General features: G+C 54.2%; 2 protein-coding genes across 3 annotated transcripts in view; one reads left to right on the forward strand and one right to left on the reverse strand.

Moving 5' to 3' along the window:
* The first annotated feature begins 1,714 nt into the window (after window positions 1-1,714).
* On the forward strand, window positions 1,715-5,845 carry LOC130579703 (immunoglobulin superfamily member 1-like). Of its 2 annotated transcripts, XM_057376698.1 has the most exons (5): window positions 1,716-3,650; window positions 3,741-3,776; window positions 3,973-4,242; window positions 4,469-4,750; window positions 5,342-5,843. In XM_057376698.1, the coding sequence occupies exons 1-5, from the start codon at window positions 3,617-3,619 to the stop codon at window positions 5,530-5,532; spliced, it is 813 nt and encodes a 270-aa protein (XP_057232681.1). In that variant the 5' UTR covers window positions 1,716-3,616; the 3' UTR covers window positions 5,533-5,843. The 2 variants fall into 2 exon arrangements, with proteins under 2 accessions (XP_057232682.1, XP_057232681.1); XM_057376699.1 differs by lacking the exon at window positions 3,741-3,776 and having other exon boundaries at window positions 1,715-3,650; window positions 5,342-5,845.
* A 4,701-nt stretch (window positions 5,846-10,546) lies between these two features.
* The window catches only part of L3MBTL1 (L3MBTL histone methyl-lysine binding protein 1), a 17,920-nt gene continuing 17,028 nt past the window's right edge, over window positions 10,547-11,438 (reverse strand). The window contains exon 20 of the mRNA XM_057376672.1: window positions 10,547-11,055. Within this exon, the coding sequence (XP_057232655.1) occupies window positions 10,842-11,055 (214 nt within the window). The 3' untranslated portion in view covers window positions 10,547-10,841. The remainder of the gene's footprint in view (window positions 11,056-11,438) is intronic.

Raw genomic sequence — 11,438 nt, forward strand, 5'->3', positions numbered from 1 at the left:
TCCCCTCCCCTCCCCTCCCCTCTCATGTGCTGGGCTGAGAGGAGGACAGAGCAAGCTGAGGCACCTCCTGGATGGTTTTGAGCAGTTTTGCATGTCTGGAGCAAAATCTTCCTTGTAGYTCTCTCTGGATGAAGCACGGCCAGGACAAACATCAGTGTTTAGCGACAAAGGGACATGGAGGGAGTGATCTAATTAGACACTTACTCTCCAGCATCTTGGATCTCAGAATTAAGACAAAATTTGAAAAATTGAAACTGAAAATGAAAGGCAAAAATAGGCAGATCATAAGAAAAGGAAGTCGAACTCAAAACAAGATTGACATTATAATTTTAATTAGTTGCTTTCTCTTTTGGAAAATGGAGGTTCACTGGAAAAAAACAAAACCCTGCTTGTAAGAAAGTATAATTTCTTATTATTCTGAACTAATCTGAAACAATCCCAGTGGAAAAAAAGTTTTCCTATTGATACTTTCAATGAGAATATTTTATTATTTTATAATTCAAGACAATGCTTTAATCACAGTATTTTGGTTAATTCATAGTTTAAAGTGTGAAAAATGAACCAAAAAGGGAAGATAAAAATATTATTTACATAAAATATTTTTTAAACTTCATCTTAAGGATTTCTTCTTATTTGTCTTCTTGAACAGCATTATTTTCCAATTTTTTGGCTTTTTACAAAAATTCTAAAATTTGTGTGACAGCTCAAAAACCATTTGTGGCATAGGTTAATGGTTAAAGTCTTAAAACATCTGCGGCACAAATCATRGTCAATGTTGCACTGTGTCAAATTTTGGGTGTATTTCAGTGAACTATGAGTTGATGCTGCTRCCTCAGGAGCCTGAGTTTGCTGCATCTCTTCAGCAGAGGCAGGTCTAGAACGACGTGAAGTCTGCCCTAACATTTCTAAAGCTACCTTTCCTGGGAAGTCTGCTTCAGCCTGGTACTTACAGCTCCCTGGCCTCKCCACTGGAGGACACAGCTGCACGCTCCGGTGGTGGTGTGTGACGGGCAGGTAGAGGAAGAGTTTGTTCTGCATGTGTCTAGAGTTTATCATTAACACCTCCACCGAAGCCAGGGAGAATCCAGGCAGGAAGTGASAGCCAGGGTGTGCAGGGCTATCGGCAGACATGGACTCAGGTATTACAAACATGATGATGCCGCCAATGAGCAGGTAGGAGATCTTCCTTAAGTCTGCTTTGTTAACTGGGAGCACTGCAACAGTTGCTGGATTTTGGCAGCAGGAGTGGTTGCTTGTGATATTTGCATAGTTTGGAAACAGCTTGTGTTTCTTTATCCTTTTCTGTTTTTTTCTAGTATGGATGTGTAGCTCTAGTCAGTGACCTGAGGCTGCAGAATTAAAATGGGGAACATAGATGACTGAAAGGGAAATATTATATAACAATGGTTTCCTTCAGGGCCAAAAAAAGAAGAATCTACTGTTTCACATATTTGCACTGTAGMCAGGAGTTGGACTYGATGGTCCTAATGGGACCCTTCCAATWAGCATATTCTGTGATTCTAAGGTGAGACCATCCAATGGCAGGAAAGGTTGGATCCTGGTGGAATCAGGAATGCCGAGGATATTGATTCCTATCAGTGGGTGACATTTCACTTGTCGATGAGGTGAGATGTGCAGCAGCCGTGTCATGTAGGCAATGCAGTCTTCCTCCTGCTGAGGAACCACCTTTGGGCAGTAGAGGGAGGTGTTGCTGTAGCTGAGGGTGAAGCCCAGTTCACAGGGTAGTTCTTTGGGGCTGCTTAAGTGGATATGAGGAATTGTCCCCAGCCACCTTGTAGAACCGTTTCCATATCCCTTATAGAACCGTTGATGAKGGTAGGACACTGACAGTACGTTGTTCATTAAAGCCTTTGATATTTAAGCTCAAATGTGCTTGTAGGGGTACAATAAGGGGCACAGCAATCCTCTTGGTGCTGTTTGTGGGAGGCCCTRTGTGCCCATCCAGACCTGTGGGATTGGCTGTGTCAATGTGTGACCCCACATGTTCTCTGTTGGCTCCACTGCATGGAGGCTTGGGGGCTTGGAGCTGTGGCAGCCTCCTCTCTCACAGGCTGCTGGATCAGGCAACACCTGACAATAGTGATGGAGGGGGAAAGCCCTTTCCATGGTGCCATGCCCTGGGTGTGCCCTCAGAGGTTGGTCTGAGGGTGAGGGGTGTGAGAAAAGGCTCTGGAGATGGGGGMAAGGATTCCAGTGTGCCCATGGATGGGCCTATGGCAATGCGACCAACATTGTCCTGGAAAATGTGAGCCAGGCCGGAGCCACAGCGTGGGCAGGGCTTGCTCTCCACTGGGCACTGGTGTGGCCAGTGCAGGCTATGGAGTCAAATGGACCTGAAAGGAGACTCTCCAAGGAGAGATGCCAAGGAGATGCCAAGAATGAGGCTGATGGAGGTAGAGGCGGGTTAGACAGGAGACAGGGCCAGAGGAGGTACCCAGAACAGGAGGAGATCATAGGGCACCCTGCTGCMAAAACTTCTCCTTGCCCATGATGTCTCCAAGGGAGACCAAAAGCACTGAAGGGGGAAGAAAGAAAATAGTAGAAAAGGGTCTAGAAGGAACCACAAGGGTCCTAGAAAAGTCCAGCTTTCTCTTTTTCCGCTGGTTTACACCTGTATAAACCCCACCTACCCAGCCCTGAGCCTTCCTTGTTTTTCCTGCAGGGGCCAGCTGTGGCAGAAGTTCAGACACAGAGGGAATAGGACGTGCTGCCTCCAGCTAACAGGAGGGCAGGGAGCTACAAACACTGCCACCTTCAGAGCAGGACCCTTGAACAAGCTGCCACATGTCCCACGTAGCCCCAGTGCCACAATCCATCTGTTCCCTTCTCCCACATCCAGAGATGCAAGCGACTTCCCCTGTTTAATTAGCCCCTTGTCATTGCCAAAGGGAGCTCTGCCTGCATCACTGGCCAGGCCAGAGAAGGTGCAGCTGAGGTGCACCTGGCCCCATGTGAGGGATGGAAGGGAGCAGCTGTTTGGGGTAAGGACCATCGGTTCCTCCAGTGTGGGGCTGGGAGGGCCTGGATGGATGAGGAGCAGAACCAACCCTGTTGGGTGGGGGGGGGATATGTTGCATCCAGACCTTCAGGGAGGAGGTATTGCTGTCCCTCCTGCAATGACAGACACTACAGGCCAGGAAGACAACACTGGCCCTGAGAAGGCCAAAAAGGAAGTCAAGTTCCTTCCCTCCTATTCAATTCTGTTGAGCCACCACACTTGCGGGTTTGTGGTTGCGAAACAATCCCCTATTTCACAAGGCAGAGAGGAAGCCATTACCCCATCAAGTGACCGGAACTAAGAAAGAGAAACAAAAAGTCCTAATAGCTTTTCCCCCAAAGGTCTGCAGGATTCTAAGACCTCAGCAGTCACAGGGGCCCAGCCCTGGGCATGTGACTGGGACATTGGGTTCCAGTTCAACCATCCCAGCCCTGCAGTTGTGCTACAGAAACCGAAGCAGTGGGACAGAAGGTGGCTTATGGCAACAAGGTCGTATCAGGAGCCACAAGAAGCCACCCAGCTGCTCAGTGCCTGTGGCCAAAACCTTCCTGCAAAGAAGCCCTGCTTGAGCCAAGTACAGAGCGAACCAAGAGGGACATGATGCTGCCTGTGACCCATGTGCTGGCCTTTGGTGAGTGCCAGAAGCTGTGGGGATTTCTAGAGGGTGACAGGAGGTGTCCAGACATTCCACAGAGATGTTGCACAGCTGCTTYTCTTGCAGGTGGTTGGCTGGTGACACACAGCAAGGCTATACTGAGTAAGTATCTCAAGGAGGTAGATGGGGAGTTTGGACACATTTCTGGGCCCCACCCATCTCCCAGGGCTCTTCTACAGCTCCCCGGAACAGAAGTCCCCCTTGTGTGAGTAGAGATGGGGCCTGAAGGGAGCCCCGGGCTCATGGCAGGGCAGCTGCTGGGGGGTCCCTGTCTGGCAGTGTCTCTCTCCCTGTGCAGGTGCCCCCACAATCTCCATCTTCCTGAAGCCACCTGGAGTGATCGCACCAGGAGGCTCCACCACCATCTGCTGTATTTGCCAGCATGGCTATGGGAAATTCGTGATGTACAAGGGCGGCGCCCAGCTCCATAACCTGGAGTGGAGTGGAAGCAGGGCTGAGTTCTYCATCTCTAATGCCACCGTCAATGACAGCGGTACCTACTACTGCCACTACCTGGAGGGAGGCACTGTGCTGGCTCGCAGTGATGGACTGGAAGTCTCTGTGACAGGTGAGGGATGTGCTGTTTCCCCTCTCTGGGGTCACATGGCACAGGCTACGCTGGGATGCCCGTGGCCATTTCCATGAAGGGCAGGGTTTTTTCTCCTCTTCTCTGGCTTGGAGAGGTGGGCACCATCTTCTTCTCTGTCTGAGCCAGTTGGCGGCTTCACAGAGAACCTGGTGCTCCTGGTGTCAAAGCCCTGTATCCTTTCTCATTCCCTCTCCTGTCCGCACAGAGCTCCGTCTCCCCAGACCCGTCCTCTCTGTCCTGCCTGGGCACAAGGTGACGGTGGGAGCTGACGTGATGTTCCGCTGCACCACCACACAGCCCAGCACTGGCTGTTACCTGTACCTGGAGGGCCAGTACCGAGCCCAGCTGTTCTCAAGKGAACAAGGTGACTACAACCTCTCCCACGTGCAGGAAGGTGACAGCGGCCGCTACAGCTGCCAGTGCTACACTGGGAATCCTCCAATAGAATGGTCTGTTGTCAGCAAGGCCCTGGACTTGGTGGTGAGAGGTGAGACATCCCCCAGCCACACCCTACTCTGCTCTTCCTCCCTGCAATCTGTCACATCCTTGCGAAAGTAGAAAAGAGGATTTATGGCACGAAAGCAGCCGTAAGAGGGGTCCAGGCTTGCTTCAGCTGTGTTTRAGCCTGGCCAATTCCTCAGAGACCCTACAGAGAATATACATATCCTACAGACACAGGATTGCTGGGCTGATGGGTAAGAGAGACACCTCTCCCTGCATCTCCCAGCCCCAATCACGTCTTGTTACAGCGCAGTGCCACCCTCTGGCTGGCAGTGGCATCTCAGGGCCAGCTCCATTTTCCTTTCCTCCTTGCCATCTTTGGTGCCACTGGGTGGGGTCACAGGTGAGAGGCTGTGAATAAGGGGTGTCCCAGAGGACAGGGATGTGAGAGGTGAAGTTGGGGGCTCCCTCGGGGCTCCCTTTGCTCCCTACGAACTTCCCTTTGTGTCTCTTTAGCCCAAGACCTCCCTGGGGCGCACCCTTTCCTTGTATGTCCCCTCAGATCCCCTACTGCCCCCACGGGAGCAACTGCATYGGCCTGCGATCTCCCGGTGACTGTCCCTTCCGTCCCCCGCAGATTATACGCTGTGCAACACCGTGCGCCTGTCGCTGGGAGCCGGGCTGTTACTGCTGCTGGGGCTCATCACGGCGGAGGCGGCGCGGAGCCGCTGCTGCCGGGGCCGGAGGGGGAGCGCCCTCCCCGCTCGCAGCGCTGCACCGCCCGGCACCGCCGCGGCACCGCCGGGGTTATTGGCCCGCAGCGCCTAGCGCTGGGAGAAATAAACCATCCCTTGTCGCGGCTCCTGTCCCTGTCACTTTCCCTGTCCCTGTCCCTGTCCCAGTCCCAGTCCTAGTCCCTGTACCAGTCCTGTAGCTGTCCCTGTCCCGGTTCCTGTCCCTGTCGCCGTCCCTGTAGTGGTCCCGGTCCTGGTCCCGGTCCCTGTCCCGGCTGTCTCGGGTCCCGTGGGGCGGGCGGCACAACCCCCAGGAACGCGCAGAGGGGCGGGGCCTTCTCTCCCGCGCGGCGCAGTGACCGCTACACTGGCYGCTCCTGCCCCTGGCCGCTCCTGCCCCGTGCAATGGCCGCGGCACTGACCGCTACACTGGCCGCTCCTGCCCCTGGCCGCTCCTGCCCCGTGCAATGGCCGCGGCACTGACCGCTACACTGGCCGCTCCTGCCCCTGGCCGCTCCTGCCCCGTGCAATGGCCGCGGCACTGACCGCTACACTGGCCGCTCCTGCCCCTGGCCGCTCCTGCCCCGTGCAATGGCCGCGGCACTGACCGCTACACTGGCCGCTCCTGCCCCTGGCCGCTCCTGCCCCGTGCAATGGCCGCGGCACTGACTGCTGCACTGATGACTCCTGCACCGCACAATGGCCACTGCACTGACCACTGCTCTGAGTGCTGCACAGACCGTTATTCTGGCCTCACAGTGACTAGTGCACTGACGTCTGCACTGACTGCTCCTGCTGCACAGTGACCACTGCACTGACCACTCTGCTGACTACTCTGCTGACCACTCCTGCCACGCTGCAACCACTCCAGGAATATGGTGCCTGCTCCTGCTTGGTGACTGCTCCTGATGCACACTAACCACTCCCCTGACCTCACCTGCTGCACAGTGACCACTGGCTACGCAGCGACTGCTCCTGCACAGTGACCACTGCACTGACCTCTCCCACCACGCAGTGTGACCATTCCTGCTACCCCACTGCACAATAATTGCTCCCACTGTCCCACAGCACAGTGACTGCTCCAGCTGTGCAGTGACCACTCCTGCAGCAGTGACCACTCCTGCTTCACAGGCCTCTTGCTCACATTCATTTATTATTTTAAAACACTGACAAAACACATCACACCATCATCTATATATATAAATTTACTTTTGTACTGCTATAAATTTATATATATAGGGCCTTTAAATCTCTGTACGTTCAGGATACAGTTCCAGAATAGCTGCACTGGCTACAACAGAAGGATTTTCATTATGAAAACACAGAGAGGAGGCGCCAATATCAAAAACACAGAAAAAAAGAAATTAAGAAAGAGTGCAAAATGAATGAAAGTGCAAAAAAGCTTTTGTTATTATCATAATCACACTCCCTCCACATTATGGTCCCCATTCCCCCCTCCAAGGGCAAGCAAGCCTCAGGCCCCAGTGGGCTGCGCTGGGGGAAGGCAGCCAGGCTGCAGCCCTCCTGTCTCTCCCTCTCTGAACCAAGGAGCGCTCCTGGAGGATGAGGAGTGAGGAACCCGAGCAGCCAAATCATACCCCTGTCTCGGCTCCCTTCTCCAGCACCCTCATTGCACWCACAGGTCCAGATGTGCCCCTGCAGGTGGCAGCTGCCCTAAGCCCCAGCCCTCCTAGACCATCTGGAGGGCGCTTTTCTTTTCTGAAAGTGCTTGTGATTGCCATGAGAAGAAGTAGAGGAAGACCAGGGCAGGCGACTGTGCTGTAGTGAGGCAGGYACAGCTGCACACCCCACTGAGCTCCAGGCTGGCTGCTTTCATGGGAACRGAGACCTTGGCTTGCACTGTCCCAGTGCTGCCCGTCTCCACGATGATGAGGAAACACTTTCCCAGGAGGCTCCAAATGCTCCCAGAGTCAGCCGCAGACTAGCCCCGCCAGAAGATATCCCATGGCTGAGGTTGGAGCAAGTGGTGGGACCGCTCCCATGGCTCCAGCTGAGCCCTGCCAACACCAGCTGCAGGGGCAGAAGCACAAACTTGGGGACCTGCACTCAGAAAAACATTTGACTAGAAGAATTCTTCATTGACTATGGCTGGAGTCACATCCCTCAGAAAGTCCCCAGAAGGGAAGCTGTGGGCCAGACCCAGCCCCAGTGTCGTCCCTGGCTTCTTAATGACATGGCAGTGAATGTCCCTGTGAGGAATCTGGTCAGGCAACAGGGGAAGACAGAAAACTCTGCTGCTTCTGCCTTCATCACAGCTGTCCTTGACGGTCCCTGAGGGGGGACTCCCACTCAATGCTCTGTGAGGATGGAGGACCTGCCAAGGCCAGGGGTGCAGCAAACCTTCCTTATCCTGGCCTCTCTGCTGGGATGAGGGACAACTGCTCATGGGGACACATCACCTGAGACCCTGGGATGGGGGTCTGCCACCTCCACAGCCCCAGAGACCCTCACCCTAAAACAGCAACACACCAACAGCAGGGAAATGGTGTCGTGGTACTCCCACAATCAGCCATCCACACGTACACGATGCTTTGGGTTTGGTTTTGAAGGACACAGAAGGTTACAAGTTTTAACAGTAAATAGCCCTTGACCACCTACAAACCCTGTAACTCCCTCACCCAGACAAATCCAGCAGCTTTGTACCCCAGCAGGTACACCAGCCCAAGAGTCTGAGGAGGCGATGTTCAATTCAGCAGGTGTGTGACACAGAACGWCCCATGTCCCATCACCCTTGCAGCAGGACTGGTGTTCCTGACAGCTGCTCCCGGCACAGAGCTCAGACCCAGTGGAGACGTGGGCTCCAGCTCTGCAGCCAGACCTCTCAGACGAGGGGCAGCACCCTGGCAGTCCTGTCCAGGTCATGCTTGCTCTCTAAGAGGGAGGTGAGGAGAGCCCAGGGCAGGTGGTGCCATGGCTGGCTGTGTGGGGATTCATCTCTGCCTGTGTTGCTGGTGCCCACGCAGAGCAAGGCTTGGTTGTACCCGACAGCAGAGCAAGAGCCAGTGGTACTGGCTGTACCCAGCCCGGGGGCAGCCAGCACTTGGCTCATGGCTTCTCTTCCCCTTCAGCGGGATCTTCTGARCTCCTCACCACCTCTGCTCTCCCGGGCAGCCCTGTGAGGGGCTCTCCATCCTTCTCACTGTTTTCAGATCTGATGCCTGGGTAGCAGCTCCTCTCCTAGCACCCTGGGACAGTACTTAATCCCTTCCCCAACAGGAGGAACAACTTCACATGTGGGAATACAGCAGATGAGAAAGGATACTTTCCTAAAATATGTCCTTGCAAGCTCAAGGGTTGTGTCCAGCATGAGGGAGCCTTTTCATTCCAAATAACACCTGGAAAGGACTCAGCACCCTTCACAGCCTGGGCTGAATGTCCCAGGGCTCCTCCTCTTCTCCCCCAGCACACAGTGGCCCAGAAGGAGATTCTCCATCAGCTGAAGAGACCAACTTCCACACCATTCCCTGCAGATCAAGGATGGCTCAGCAGGGACCCACGGACTCAGCTGTTCCTTCCCACTCTCTCTCTCCACAGCTGGCCATGCTGCAGTGCTCGAAGAGATGCAAGGACATAAAAAAGAAAAGGAGAGGGAGAGCTGCCTAAATCAAACCCAAGCGTGGACAAAACAAAGACATGGACAAGTTTCAAGTCCTGCATGCAGAGCAAGCAGCAGACGTGTCAAGAGCAGGTCAAACGTGACTCCAAATATTCAATAACAAAGAATCAAAATGCTACATTTTCATGGGAAGTCTCAAATAGGTTGACCCAGATGTGACAGCGGCTCTTCCAAGGCAGCGCTGCTCCAGGACACATCGCTGGTGCACTTGCTCACATCTCTGCATCCCTGTCTTTGGGCACTGGGAAAGGAAGGGAATTGTTTTGTTACTGGTATGTCATTGTTGGGAATGGGAAAGGAAGTGTACATGGGACTGGGATCACATTGCTGCAGCCTAGAGAGAGCACCTGGGCAGGCAGCCAGCCTCCAGCATTGCATGGCCACCCCCTGCTCCAACAGCTCCCACATCAGGCGTGCCAGGGCRATGGACCATGGCAATGCCAGGAGGCACAGGAGCTGTCAGAAGCTGCTGGGACTCTGCCAGGACATCCATTTCTGCTCTGCAGCCTTTTGGTCCCTCCTCCATTACAAGGGACAATGTTACATGAGCATTCCCAAAGTGCCTGCACCCCTGTTGGAAATGTGCGACATCCAAGAAGGATTGAAACAAACCAGCTAAATGCTGGATTTCTTTTAGCTCTGCAGGTAAGGGATGCAGGGACAGCAGAAGAAACTGCTCATCAGACAGCAAAACCTGGGTGCCTTGTGAGGGCAAAAAAGAGAGAAGACAGTTTGGCAGAATCGACTCAGCCAACCCAGAAACACCTTCAGAAGTGACTGTGGATCTGCCCAGTGGAACACTGGATGCTTCTTKTCCTTGGTAGCTATCTCCACTCTAGAGAGGGCCTTGCTACTAATACATGGACCCAAGTGGGCCCAATTTCCTTTGCAGAGGATTCTTTAATAGGTGCAAGGGGAACAAGCTATCCAAGCATCCTTTCTCCCAGAGAAGTGCTGGACAAAACAGTCTGAAGCACAAGAAGAAATGGAGCCTGTTCTGCACCCAGCCAGCCCTGGCCTGGCAGGGCCCTGGGGCTGCTGCATTCCAGGAAAGAGGAACAAAGCACAATGCTGGTCAYGGGCAGAGCAGCAGCCAAGGACAGCTGCTTCCTGAAGGGGCAGGAGGTGGCCACTRGTTTGCAGGGCAGTACAGGGGCAAAGTCATCAACTGGCCATAAAAAGGGGAAGTCAAAAAGATTAAGAGAAAAAGGCAAAATGAGCAGAAGGCTCCTTGAGAACATCCCTTGGAAACAGTGTTAGCRCAAGCACCCCCAGACGATCACACTGAGGGAGAAATCCCAAATCTCTCTCAGCTGCTGATCAAAGGCAAGAGCAGCCTTTAAGTGGGTGTGAGCATGGACACAGGCAGTCATTCCCTTCCCCTGTCTGGGTGACTCGAGCAGTGGTGTCAGCCCCCAGCTGTTACACCCTCCACAATGCTCCCCCGGCCCTCAACACCCCCCAAACCAGCGCAGTCACAGCAGGATGTGGGGGGCAGCTGTGGTGCTAAGATGGGCCAGTGCCACGTCCACCCTCCTTTCCTGCGACTGCCCCCGAAGCCCGGGGTCAGCCTGTACCCAGCACTGAAAACGGGCAGCATGGAGGGAAGAGGATGGGAGATAGACTGGTGGGAGAGTGGAGATATGGCATCCAGAAGGACACGAGGAGGACGTGACAAGCTRTGGTCGGTTGGGGGAATCTCTGTCCTGACCAGACAGTTTTGCAGCACCAGTGCTGAGGGAGGGTCCCGGCTGGGCCAAGAAAAGTCACTTCAAGGTGTCATCAGCATTCTTGAACATGAGGATGGCATTGTAGATCTTGAGTGCCGGGCCCAGCTTGACACTCATAATCTTGACGATGTCAGTCTGCGTCAACAAGAGGAACGCCTCACCATCGATCATCTGGGAAGGAGAGCAGGGACAAAGGCACTCACTGCAAACCTGGGCTGGCATTCCTGGGGACAGCCAGCACAAGCACGACCTGGGCAGGAGACASAGGTGACCCCAGAGAGCAGGGCAGGGGCCACCCACAGAACTCCCACACTGCCCTGGGGAAACCCCAGCTGGCAGCTCGAGTGTCCAGGAACAGGGCAGAGGGGGAAAGGCCCTTCCAGGGGCCATTCCAGGAGCTCACACTGCAGCCGAGTTGGAATCTGTGCTGGAGCCCCCCAGGCACAGCACAGAGCCAGCACAACCAGCTCTGGGCAGGCAGCTGTCCATTCCCTGCTCTAGGGATCAGGACCCGTGGGCGCTACCCCAGTTCAGCTTTGCCTACCTGAGCACCCTTAAAGCACAGGGGCCATTCACAGACAGGCTGTGACAGTGGCTGTACCCAGTGTGCCCAGGTTCAGCCCCAGGTGTCAG

The sequence above is a fragment of the Malurus melanocephalus genome, unplaced genomic scaffold (assembly GCF_030028575.1).
Source record: "Malurus melanocephalus ecotype Western Australia unplaced genomic scaffold, MMel_1.1 scaffold_287, whole genome shotgun sequence".
Classification (NCBI taxonomy): Eukaryota; Metazoa; Chordata; class Aves; order Passeriformes; family Maluridae; genus Malurus; species Malurus melanocephalus.